General features: G+C 61.4%; 1 protein-coding gene across 2 annotated transcripts; it reads right to left on the reverse strand.

The window, feature by feature from the left end:
• Nucleotides 1–1292: 1292 nt before the first annotated feature.
• Nucleotides 1293–9833, reverse strand: FN3K (fructosamine 3 kinase). 2 transcript variants are annotated; one of them, XM_054593231.1, is made up of 6 exons: nt 9554–9833; nt 7627–7778; nt 6663–6754; nt 6208–6290; nt 2845–2967; nt 1293–1737 (listed from the first exon to the last, which is right to left on the reverse strand). In XM_054593231.1, exons 1-6 carry the CDS (start codon nt 9692–9694, stop codon nt 1399–1401), a joined length of 930 nt encoding a protein of 309 aa, XP_054449206.1. In that variant the 5' UTR covers nt 9695–9833; the 3' UTR covers nt 1293–1398. The 2 variants fall into 2 exon arrangements, with proteins under 2 accessions (XP_054449206.1, XP_054449207.1); XM_054593232.1 differs by lacking the exon at nt 7627–7778 and having other exon boundaries at nt 6663–6750.
• Between the last annotated feature and the right edge of the window lie 2671 nt (nt 9834–12504).

The following is a 12504-nucleotide window of genomic DNA, read 5'->3' on the forward strand; positions in this document are numbered from 1 at the left end:
CCCGGAGGCGGAGCCGAGCTCGCACGGGGAGGGGCGGGGGGCGGGGCCCGGGAGAGCCGAGCCCGGAAGGCGTGACGCGGCGGCGCGGGAAGTGGTGGGGTCGCGGCGGAGCCTGGGCGTCTGGGCCTGTGGTAGGGGCGCAGTCAGGGGAACCGGGGCTCGTCGTGGGGGCGGAGCCTGGCGTTTCGGGACCCTTCATGGGGGCGGAGTCAGGCGTCTGGGCCCGTCGTGGGGGAGGAGTTAGGGGAATCGGGTCGCGTGGGTCGGGGCGGTGGGGTTTGAGCTCCTTGGGATGGGTGGTGCCCTTTCGGCCCGGGGGGCGTGGCAGGGGTGCAGTCCACGCTGGGGTTCGGGCGGGGGCCCTCCGGCTTCCTCATGCCCTTTCCCTCGGTCCTGCAGCTGCCTTGGCTGCCTCCGCTATCACGTCCAGCAGACGTGGTTCCGCCCACGAGGGCAGTTTGCGTTTGAGACGTTCACAGGTCTAGACGGAAGCGTTTGGGGAGGACTCTTTCTGGGAAAAGCCTTCCATAGGCTCCTCGTCTGCACTGGGGATGAATCCCGCTAGACAACCACACTTCACAGGAGAGAGAGATTTGGGCCTTCCTACCTCTATGGATTAGTGGGGAATTTTGCGGGGAGTGCTAATCACGTGGCCTCCTTACCTTAGAGCCACACAAGTGGAACCCGGATGCCCCAGCCATGATGCCCCGGAGCCCCTGCCAGGCACTGCCTGTCCCCAGACAGCCCCACATCCTGAACAAGGAGGACACCTTGGTATCCCAAGCACCCTGTGCACCGCAGACGTTCCCCGCTGCGGGGCACACCCCGCTGCCCAAGCCTCGCTCCCTGCTGTCCCTCTTTTCATCCAGCAGCAAACACACTAGTTAAAAAATGGAGGAGGAGAGGGGCTGGGCAGCGGCTGCAGCCCAAACGCAGGCCCCCACAACATCAGGGGCCCTTCCACGCACCTCTCCCACCTCAAGGGTGGACGTGGAGCCCCACCCATGCCCAGAGCTGCTGCTTAAGGAGTGGGGCACGGCTCGTGGTTCACGACTCTGCCTGAGCTAAGACAGGAGCCCCACATGTACAGGGGTGGGGCACCATTTTCCACATACGCAAAGCCCAAATCTGTGACTTTCTATACAAGTATCGTGAAAATATCCAAACTTCGAATATCCCCCAGACTGTGATGTGTGGACCGTTGGAGACCTTCAGGCGGTCTGGCACCCTGTGAACGCCCGCGTGCATGGAGGATGGAGGCACAGGCGAACAGCAGGCAGAACAGTCCGCGAAGCCCCCACTGGCTTTATTAGTTAGCCCCTGAAGCTGCCCCCGCGGTCGCTGCCCCCAGGTGTTTGCTGAACAGGCCAACAGGTGGGCAGGGACACAGGCCGGCTGCTACTTGAGAAGCTTCCTCATGGTGCTCAGGGATGGGCTCCTGTATTCCCACCCAAAGTGGTTCCAATGGTTCAGGTAGTTAAAGAGCTGGTACAGCAGCAGCCTCCGGTCAAACCCAGGAGCCTTGGGGACCTTCCGGTGGTAGGCGGTGAAGAAGGACCTGGGAAAGCCACCGAACATCAAGGCAATTGCCAGTTCAAACTCAGAATGGCCGTAGAAGGAAGCTGGGTCATAAACAATGGGCCCGGAGTCATCCTCAGCCACATTTCCTGACCAGAGATCCCCGTGAAGGAGGGCGGGGACAATCTCTAAGCCACAAAACAGATCCGGGATCTTCACCTAAGAAAATAATTATTGGACACGTAGTTATCATCAGACTCTCAGCCATAGTCTCCTCATCCAACACACGGTACTAAGGCAAAGATGACCTCGTGTATGTTCGGGGTCCAAGCCAGCCCGTAGATAAGGACCCTCTGACCCCAGGGGAATGTAACTTTGTCTTAGTATTGACTACAGACAGCCCTGGCTGGTGTGGCTGAGTGGATTGAGCGGCGGCCTGTGAACCAAAGGGTTGCCGGTTCGATTCCCAGTTGGGGCACCTGCCTGGGTTGTGGGGTCAGGTCCCCAATGGGGGGGCGCACGAGAGGCAGCCACACATTGAGGTTTCTCTCCCTCTCTTCCTCCCTCCCTCCCTTCCCCTCTCTAAAACTAAATAAAATCTTTAAGTACATACATATATGTGTGTGCGTGACACACACCCCCCTACACATACAGACTCTGGTGCATCCGCTCTACCACACAGTGATTCCCACACAGTACTGAACCTCAGAGGTTATGGTTCTAGTGTCCTATAGAACAGGAGCCATATAACCTCAGTGAAGTTTTTTGTGCCTAACTTAGCAAATTTCTCCACTTGTCTTTTATTTCACAGCACCTGCATCTGCATCTCTTTTGTGTCCTACCAGTTACCCCACTGAAGAGATGAACGCTTCTTCAATGCATGCTCACCCTGGATGGATATGCGAGTTGCATTTTTGACATTTTGGGTGTTGTTTTGAAACCAGTCCCTCGGGCATCCTCTGCCCCATCTGCTCTAAGAGGTGAAACATTAGTGCTTTGGCAGAAAAGGAAGAACAGGGTGAAAGTGGACAGGAAGTGATAGTAAATGCCACCGTTTACGACCCGAGTACCTGTGTTTCACATGAGCAAAGTCTGAGGTTTAAGAACTTGGTGACCTAGCAGGTGAGAGGCACACGCAGGGGACAAGGGGTCCTCGAGTCCCACCCCTCCCAGTTTCCCCATCAGGTCGGTAGGCAGGCACCACGTGCCCACGGCTGGACCAGCTCTGCTGCAGGCCTCAGAGGTCCCAACTCCAGAGGGCCCCACACGGATGGGGTGGGCTCCCGGGAGGGCAGCCGCTCGCTCAGAGGGTGACGCCGTGCCCACCTGCAGCTGGGACCAGAGTTCTCGCGCCTCCCGGTCAGCATAGTCCTTCTCGATGAGGTCCAGCTGCGCCTGGAGCCGGTGCCGGGTGAAGAAGGTCGCCCAGTCATCGTGCCACTCGTTCACCTGGGCAGCAACGGGAGAGAGGCTGACGCCGCAGCTGGAGGCCACAGGACGGCCACACACAGCACCCGCCGAAATCCCGGATCAGCCGCTAAAAGACCACGCAAGCACTACAGCCAGCCCACAGCGAGATAAGGTGGCATCATTAAAAACACGCAGCTAATCCAAAAGAGCGATGATAGAAAGGAAAAGAGGAACAAAGAACAGACAGGACAAATCGAGAAACAGCAAGATGACAGTTCCAACCCAACCACATGAATGAGCACATTCAATGGAACGCCTAGATGCCCTCGTTAGGCGACAGGCACAGGCAGGTTGGAAAAAAGGAAGCAAGACCCAACTACAAGCTGTGTACAAGAAATGCACTCCACATATCAAAACAGAAATAGGTCAAAAGGACAGAAAAGATATCCCATGCTGACACTAGACAAAAGAACACTGGAGTGGCTCTGTCGGTATCAGGCAAAGCCGGTTTCAGCAAAGAATATCACCAAGTATGGAACAGAAAGTCGTTTCACAAGGAAGGGGACAATTGACGAAGAGGACAAAATAATCCTAAACGTTTAAACCCCTCGTATGTGGCAAGTAGACGCAGGAGGAGATGCTCCCAATCACTGCTCGTCAGGGAGAATGGCTCCAGTGAGACCACCCCACACGCACTACAGCGGCTGCAGTGTTAAAAACAGAACACACCAAGTGTGGGGAGGACAGGGAGGAACCGGAACACTCACACGCTGCCGCTGGAAGCACAGGTGGGACACTGAAAATGTTGGCAGTTTCTTAAAAAGTTAAATGAACCTACCATATGACCCAGTAATTGCCCTCTCAGGTATTTCTTTACCCAAGATAAACAGAAGCATTTGTCCACACACACCGTTGTTCGCGAAGGTTCGCAGCAGCTTTATTTGTGAAGCAAAACCTGGAAACCACCCAGCCATCCATCGACAGGAGCAGATAAAAACAGACTGCGGTGTCTCCACATAGTGGAGCGGACTTCAGACACGTGCGGCAACACGGATGAATATCAGAGCGACTTTGCTGAGCGCAAGCAGCAAGATGAAGGGTTCCTGCCGTATGATTCTATTCGCATTAAATTCCCCAGAACGCAAACTCGTCCATGGTGACAGAAAGCAGATCGGTGGTTGCCAGCAGCAGGGGCGGTCGGGGGGAGAGAACACAAAAGGACACTTTTGGGGGTGATAGATGGCCTCACTATCCCGGCTGCGGTGACAGGTTCCTGGGTGTACAGACACATCAAAACTTACCAATTTGTGCACTTTAAACAGGTGCGGTTCATTGTGAGCCAACTACACCCTAATAGAGGGGTTTGGGGGGTTGTTTGTTACGATGAAAAGCTGAGTCATCACAAAGGGATGAAAAGCTGAGTCATCACGAAGGGTTCCTTCGTGAAACTCCTTAGGGGGCCTCCCTGCTCCGCGTTGGAGACACTCCGTGTGCTGGGCGCTACGGCCCTGAGCCCCTGGGTCCACCGCTTGGTGCCGAATGCACCTCGAGAGCAGGCGGGAGGCCCCGCTCCAAACAGCTTGGGGCCCAGGGTGGGGCCTCCCCAGGCCCCAGTGTCCAAGGCTCTGTCTTCCTCCTGGACGGCCAGGCCACACGGGTGCTGACTGGGTGCTGGGCGCTGGGGGCCGGCACCCGCTGGCCTGGTCCATGCACCCGGGCAGAGGGGCCATGACCCTCACCGACGGGAAGACACGACCTGCCCCTGAGCCACCAAAGGCAGGGCCACCTGGGGGTGCAGCTGCTGGAGGGACCACCCGTCGCCTTGCTGGAGGCTCAGGGTAGCGTGGCAGCTGGAAGCCAGGCTGTGGGTCCAACCCTGGAGCCTCCGCTGACTGGCTGCCCGACCTCAGGGTCACCGCCTGGCCCCCGTGGGCCTCAGCCTCCTCGTCTCCCCACTGGGCAGCGCCACCCGCCTCGCAGGGCTGCTGCGGCAGCTGGCAGAGTTGAGCAGGATAAAACTCCGGAACGGCGCCTGGGGCGCAGCACGTCTGTCCCGCAGCTGAGCCGCCGGTCCCACCAGCGTCAGCGCCCCAGGCGCCCCCAGGCGCCACGCCCGCCGCCACCGCTCAGCGTTGCCCCTCCAATGGCCACAGTGCCCCGAGGGGCAGAACTGGGACTTGGGGCCAGTCCTCGGGCCCCTTGGCACAGCACAAGGAGGTAGACCAGATGGCCCTCCCGTCCCCCGCCCCTTCCTGGTGGCTGTGGCTGGCTCGTGTTGGCCTGCCGAGTGGAATCTGCAGGGGCACTCAAGGGTTGCCTGTGCCCCTGACGAACCAGCGCTCCTCACCTGCTTCACACCTGTGTGTGCCTTCCTGCCTCGGTTCTTGGAAAGCCACTGCACGAGTGGCTTCCCCATCTGAAGCAGGGCAACGAGCCCCATTCAGCCACGCTTGCTGGGGACCGCTATGCCTCTGCTGTCACCAGCTCCAGACCGGGGGGTACCCCCCAGGGAGCTGGCTTCTGCAGAGATTTAGGGGGTCTAAGAAGGCCCATGTGTGAGGGCTGCCCCGTGGGCTGGGATCCCTAAGTCTGCCTCAGACTTGCCCCCGTGACCTCAGCCCGGAGCACCGCCCGCTGCACATACCACGGACACACACACAAGGCTGGCCATTGGGTGGCTGTGCCTCCATGAAATGCCCAGAATAAGAAATCCAGAAAAAGGAAAGGATCAGAGGTCACCAGGGTGGGCTGAGGCAGGGGAAGGGGAGTGAGCACTAATGGGTACGAGCGTTCTTTTGCGGGCGATGAACATGTCCTGGAGTTAGATGGTGATTGTTGCAAACATTATGAATCTACTAAAAACCACTGAACTGTACACTTTAACGCAGTGTTTTTGTCACGTGGGTCACATCTCAACAGCACCATTCATTTTTTAAAGGCCCCAGGAGAGGGACTGCGTGACCAGGACTTACTCCCTGACCTCGCGTGCTGCTTCTGCCCCCACCCAGCGCTCCATTTGTCATGTGCCCTCCTGAAATGTGGCCCTTGAACCCGCCAGTCCCTCTCCTTGGAACGTCCTTCCGCCCGCCCCGTGGCTTCCCACCGCCCAGCTCAGAGCCCCCATCCCAAGTGTCACAGCGCACCCTCTGCTTCCGGAAGTCAGGCAGTCCACCCTCCTGGTGCCCGGGGACTGCCACTGCCACGTCCGAGGGGCGGGGCCCAGCACGAGGGTGCGGAAGGGCCACCGCTCAGCAGGCACGCCCGGACCGCGGCACTCACCTGCGGGATGAAGCCGCAGCACGTCACCGTGTGGAAGCCGAACTTGCCCACATGCTGCGGCTCGGCACCCTCAGCCCTCCGGCCTGCAAACGGGAAGAGACGTCGTCTTCCTCTGCGATGCCAGACCCCGGCAGAACATCAGGACAGGCCTGGCTGCGCTGCCGGGACATGGGCAGTCTGCGGACGCACCACCCAGGCTAACAGCTACGCAGCCCGTGCGTCGGCCGGGACCCTCGGCCTCAGCACATGGGGCAGCAGGGCCGGGTATAAAAGGGGCCAGAGCCCATTCTATTTGCCCATTGGCTCCATCGAAATTCCCACTTAACAATCTCATTTGCACACTGAGAACAGAGGGAGATGACATGCAATCCAGCCTGTTCCTGAAATGTCACCCTGAGCACCAGGCCAGGGTGGGCGCCCCGGGCCAGGGGGGCACAGAGGTGATCTGAACGCACCCACTGTGTTCTCCTCCTCCCTCGACTTGTCCCGGAGCTTCTGGTTGTAAAGGTGCAAATCTGCCACCTGGTCTCCAAGCTCTGATGCCTGACTGAAAAAAGAAATGCAGCCCATTAAAGGAATAACTGTCAACAACCAGCTAGCAGGTTCCACTTCGAGAAGTGTTTTAAATGCCTCAAAAACTACTCTCCATGCTCTAAAAAGTGAAAAAGGAATGGCAGGCAGCGACCCTTTCCAAAAAAGTGTCAAACCAGCAAGAGGCAGAAAGCAGGTGCGTATCAACAGAGGCCTTAAGAAGTACCGAGAGCTATGGGACAAATGCTCAGAAAGTAACATTGGGTTAAAACCCATATCCCACTTTTGTAAAACAGACAATATGTAAATCACATGTAAGAAAAAGACCAGACCAGAGGGAAAGCGGGTGGGGGCGGACAGAGAGGGAGACACGGGGGTCCGACACAAGGCGACAAAAAGAGACAGACTAGGCCCGGGGTGGGGAGCGCACAGATGTCGTGCTGTAAGGCTGGGCACCGGACCCTTACGTAACGCTATTTACCAATATCGCCCTCATAAATTTAATGTAAAAAAACTTCTTAAAGACCAGGACGATAATAACGCACCAAAATGTGACTGGTGGCTGGTGCCTCTGCTGGAATCGTGGGTGGCTTTATGTATTCTTTACATGAGTTTGTACTTTCTACCTTTTTTTTTTTTTTAACAGTGAGTATATATAACTTTAACAATTTAAAAAAACATAGGGACCTCAGATGGTTACCAGGTCAGACCTCACTGTGCAGGAGCGCGCTCTCCAGCGCAGGCAAGGGCGGCTCCAACGCCCGCCTCTGAGGCCGCTTCCTTGGGCCCAAGCCACCTAGCCAGTCCTGCTCCCAACGGCAAGAGCTCCTCGTCGCCATGAAGAACGGCGGCGGCGGGGCGGAGGGACCTGGAGGCTGCCCCTCTCACCTGCTCAAGCTCCTCATCTTCAGGTACTCCAGGACAAAGGCGGCCCCGCCCCCAGGCAGGTCGAGGACCTTGATGGGCCGAGGAGCCCGCACCCGGCCGGTGCTCCGCAGGGCCTCCAGGCTTGCCACCTCCCCCTCAAACATCTGCCGGGCCTGCGTCCAGAACACCGCCATGAGCGCCCGCTCCCACGGGGGCCTCTGCAGCCAGGCTGTGGCTGGCAGCCCTGGGCAGAAGCCACCGCGAGGGGTCACAGGCACCCAGGACCCTCAGTAGCTGAAAACTGGCTGGGGAGCAAGGCGTCGGCCCCTCAGAGAGGGTGCGACGTGGCCCCTTCAGATGGGAGGGGCTACCAGGGTGAGGCTGAGCCGGGGCTCGGGGCGGGCAGGGTGCAGACGCCCCTGCGGCAGCCCTGGCTCGGGGACGGGTGTGCGGAAGCACAGGCCGCACGAGGTCCCTGCGGAGCTGGGGGATGCCACGGGGGTCAGGGGTGTGGTGGGACGTCTCAGGGTGTGGGTTAGTGGAGGATCTGGTGCTGGCCTCGGGTTCCCTTCCAGGCTGCCCCCCCACCTACGCACACTGCCTGGAGCAATCCCAGGAAAGGGAGGACGCTTCAGGGGCTGGGGTGGCATGCAGCAGTGGCTGGGGCGGCGGGGGGTGGGGCTGGGAGACCCGGGGCTCCCCAGAGACCAATTAATTCCCAGCAGGGCCGGGGGCTGGGAAGGACCCGTGCACCCACCTCTGGAAAAAGACAGGCCGCCCCCAAAGCCGAGGAACTCTCGCTGTAGGTATACTCTGCCCCAGTTAAAAATGTGCTCATTGTTGTGCTATGTGCGCGTCTCTCGCTGTGGGATCGAACCCCGTGGGTGAGACCAAAGCATTCACATCCACACAGCCAAAGAGTCCATCCTTTAGTTCGAAATGCCCAAGGGGAACACCAGGCCAGGTGCCCTCCTAGATGCCCCGCCCCCACGCCGGGAGCCCTGGAGAGCGGAGGCTGCGCTTGTGCCTGCTCTCCTGCATTCCCGGAGCCCCTGCTACCTGCTGGCATTGAGGGTTTGAAGTGTGAACGCTGGCGTCCCAGCTTGGCAGAGCTCCCAGGTTCCGGAGGCAGAGCCAGCCTGAACCCCGAACCCCAAAACGCTTTCCCGTGGGTGGGGCTTCCCCTTCCGAGGAATTCCTTCCAAAATTTGAGCCCTCAACCGTTCGGGGCCCCAGAGCAGGGATGCTGGACCAGTTCCGCCCGCAGCCCGCAGCCCCTCCCAGACGAGGGCAGCGCTGCGGGGACTGGGGTGCGCTGCCTGCATTCCCTCCAGCCCACCGCCAGCCCGCGCGCCTCGCCCGGACCCAGGGGGCCAGGCCCGCCTTCTGTGGCCGACTCTCTCCACTTATAAATCGTTGTATTTCCATACAGATTAGTGTTTAACAGAAACGGTGTCAAGAGGAGATGGAAACCAAGTGCAAGCACCAGCAGGGCCTCCGAGTAAAGGGAATTGGGAGCCTGGCCGCCGTCCAGCCTCTTCCAAACCTGCTGGGGGGCGAGGGGCGCGGGAGGTGGGGGCGGGGGCGGGAGCGGTGGCAGGAGCTGCGGAAACCGAGCCCAGAGCAGGGGCAGGAAAGCGGCGGAAGAGCCCAGAACCCACCTCCGGCACGCGTGATGGGTAGAAAATTAAATCGAAAAGACGAAAACTCGCCCATGCAGGTGAAAGGTCGAGAATTACTAATCCTGCAGCAGATGATACCCCGGGATCCCCAGGAAATGCCAGAGCCCCGCTCGCCCGCAGGGCTCGCTCCAGGAAGGGCCACCCTCGGCCTGCGCCCCCGCCCCGCGTCCCCTCCCCACTTTGTCCACCCCTCCCCCGCTCCCCACCCCTCCCCTCTTCCCACCCTCCCGCCACCCCCACCTCCTCCCGCTCTCCAGTCCCCGCACCTGCGCCCTGCGGTTGACCTTGACAAACACGGGCCCCGCATCTGTGTCGTAGGCGCGCCCCTCGCTGATGCAGCCCCCGCCAGGGCTCCCGAAGGCGCGCAGGGTCACGGTGCGCAGCTCAGCGCGCAGCAGCTGCTCCATGGGGGCGGGGGATGCGCGGAGCTCAGGGACGAAGGGGCCAAGGGACGCGCGGGGGGACCCGAGGATGGCGCCGACCGCGCAGCCAAGGACGCGAGCTCGCTGCTGCCCAGGCCGCTGGTCGCGGGGGAGGCCCGGTCCTCACGCCAGCCGCTCGGAGCGCCGGCCCGCGTACCGCCTCCCGGCCGCCTGCTGGCCCCTCCCCTGGGGGCAGGGCGGTCGGAGGGAGGAGGAGGGAGAGAGAGGAAGGCTCCGACGGTGGGGGGGCAGAGGTGGGGCGCCCCCCCTATGTCCGCATAGCCCGCGTGCCTGGTTGGTTGGGGCGGGGCTCTCCCCCTGAGGCGCTCACAGGGCCCCACCCCCCTGCACGGAGGTTCCACGGGCCCCCACAGGACTGGGACCCCGCCCTCCCAGCCGGACCCAGGGCACAGCCCGCGGGGACCGGCTGCCCCTGAGCTGCAGGTCGGTCGCCTGCCCGGCCAGGTCTCGCACTGACCGGGCCCCGCGGGGTCTCATCGCAGGCTCTGCCTGGGGACTCCCCCCCTCCCCCACTCGCTTGGCGTCGGCTCCTCAGGGCACCCGATGCCCACTGCGGTAGAGGCAGCTCTGGGGCTTCTGATACCGGCCCTACCGCACCCCTCGACCGGGACTCCTGATTACAGAGCCGCCGCCCTGGGAGCTCTCCGGATGCCCGCGCGCCCGTGTGCACAGAGGCGCACACACGCCTGCGCACGCGCGCGCTCGAGGTCACTGCAGGGGAGCCCTCCGGGTCGGGTCCTCCCAGCTGGTCTGCGTCTGCTGAAGCCCACCCTTCCTGTGCATCCTGAGCAAGGGCTCCTGACACGTGAAGCTGAGGGTGTCCCCAGGTGTCCCCTCCACACTGCCCGGCAGACCTTAGTGGCCACACAGCAGCACCGGCAGGCGGCCTGCACAGCCCCCTGCATGCGCAGGCACCTGCCGCCGGGCTGAGCGCAGCCCCACGTGGCCCCAGAGGGACCTGGGCTCTTTGTTTTCAGGGCACCTGCCCAGGCTCTGGGGTTCAGTGTCTCAGCCTGGTCGCAAACCCCGGGGGAGCCTCCAGGCCTCGCCTTTGTCCTCTCTGAGGCCGGGCTGGTTCCATGACTCCCTGAAGGATTTGGGTACAAAGGGAAATGAACAGAGAAGACAGAAGAACAAGTCTCCATGATGCGCCATAACCTGAAGAGGAGGACCCCCAGCTGAATGCACCCAGGACCCCCTCAGGGGCGAAAGCGGGGCGGGCAGCGGCGTCAGAGGTCAGAGCCGGGCGGGGACGGGTCCGAGGGGTGCGAGGGCGCCGGCATCCTCTGCGTCCGGCAGGAAGCCCACGTGCCAGGGTCGCCGCTTCGGGGCAGACGATGAGCCCGTTACCCGAAGACTCTTCTGTGGAAAGGTCGGTGCCCTGACAGGAGCAGATAATGAGGTGGGGTGGCTTTTCTCTTTTTAAGGTTGCATTTCTCTTCAGAGAGGGGAGGAAGAGCGGGGCAGAAACACGGACCGGCCGCGTCTCGCACACGCCCCTGGCTGGGGACCTGGCCTGCCGCCCAGGCCTGTGCCCTGAGTGGGAACGGCGCGCGCAGCCCCTTCCGTTGGGGGGACGCCGCCCAACCCACTGACCTCCACGGGCCGGGCCGGGCCGGGCGATGCGGCGTTTTGGTACAATAGCCCATTTTCAGTAAGAAGTCAGTCCCACCATCCCAGCGACGAGACCGGGGGTGGGGCTGGGGTGGGTGTGCGGGGCAGCGGCCATCGCCTGGCCCTTGTCCCTGACCGCGGCCAGCCCGCGGCCCGAGCCCGCCTCCTCGCCCGCCCGGACTCAGCGGGCTGCTCTGCAGGGGCGGGGGCGGGGCCCTGCCAGGGCACCATCGCACAACTGTCCCCTGCAATCAGCCCCCTCCCCGAGTCATGACCTCATCCCTTGCCGCCCCCACCCCCGTTTGTGCCAGGTGAGCCAGGCCAGGGCCCGGGGAGCAGAAGCCCATCCTCAGGAAGCACTGCCTGCAAGGGCTTGCAGGGCAAGGCGCGATTCACAGAGAGCGGCACTGGGTGTGGCCAGGGGCATTCGGGCCTGAAGCTTATCCCCTTTTGTTATGAATACAAAATTAGATACAAAAGTAAATACTTGAGAGCAACTGCAACAAACTGCAAGGTTTAAAAAGCTGACAAGCACTGCACCATCAGAACGAGCGTCAGTGAAGTGCGCGCGTGCCCCTGATGCCCGCCCTCCGCCCTCGCTGACCGGCGCAGCACCGGGAGACTGACCTGCTCTCGGAACAGCCCAGGGAAGCTCAGGCCCCAGCTGTCACCGCAACGCTGTGCTGCCCAGAAGGGAAGTCGGCGTCCAAGGAGGCTGCTGCAGGGCAGAATCGGCCATTCCCTGCGCCTGGCCCAGCACCCAGGAGTCTCTTGGGAGGGGGCCTGAGCCGTCCTTCCGGTCCAACAGCCCAGGGGCCTGTCGCTTCCGGGGGTGACCAGCCACCAGGGAGGCTGCCTCGTGTCTCAGACTCCCCTAACCCAGAGGGCCTGCCAGGGACTGAGCCTCCGGCGGGAGCCAGAAGGCGTCCCTTCCTGTCCCCTGTCTAGAGGGTCCCAAAACGCCAGTCTGGGCACTCGCCTACTCGGCGGCTCTCATCAATCACAGGAATGTGAAATGAAAACTCTTCTTTAAAGATCTATCGGAACAAAACACGCATTCCATCCGCATCTGCCCGCTGACCTTGCGGCTCCTGCTGAGGAGGAGCCCTGAGCTGCACCCCAAAGCCACCTCCGCAGCAGGGGGGCCCTCCCTGCCGAAG

The sequence above is a fragment of the Pteronotus mesoamericanus genome, unplaced genomic scaffold (genome assembly GCF_021234165.1).
Source record: "Pteronotus mesoamericanus isolate MK-2021 breed Mesoamerican mustached bat unplaced genomic scaffold, CSHL_Meso_final scaffold_408, whole genome shotgun sequence".
NCBI classification, from domain to species: domain Eukaryota; kingdom Metazoa; phylum Chordata; class Mammalia; order Chiroptera; family Mormoopidae; genus Pteronotus; species Pteronotus mesoamericanus.

Coding starts and splice junctions, on each gene's coding strand:
- FN3K (XM_054593231.1), bottom strand. CDS start 9,694: ATGGAGCAGCTGCTGCGCGCTGAGCTGCGCACCGTGACCCTGCGCGCC. Junction 7,779..9,553: donor AGGTCAACCGCAGGGCGCAG/GTGCGGGGACTG, acceptor TTCTGGACGCAG/GCCCGGCAGATGTTTGAGGG. Junction 6,291..6,662: donor GGAGGAGGAGAACACAGTGG/GTGCGTTCAGAT, acceptor TCCCGTTTGCAG/GCCGGAGGGCTGAGGGTGCC.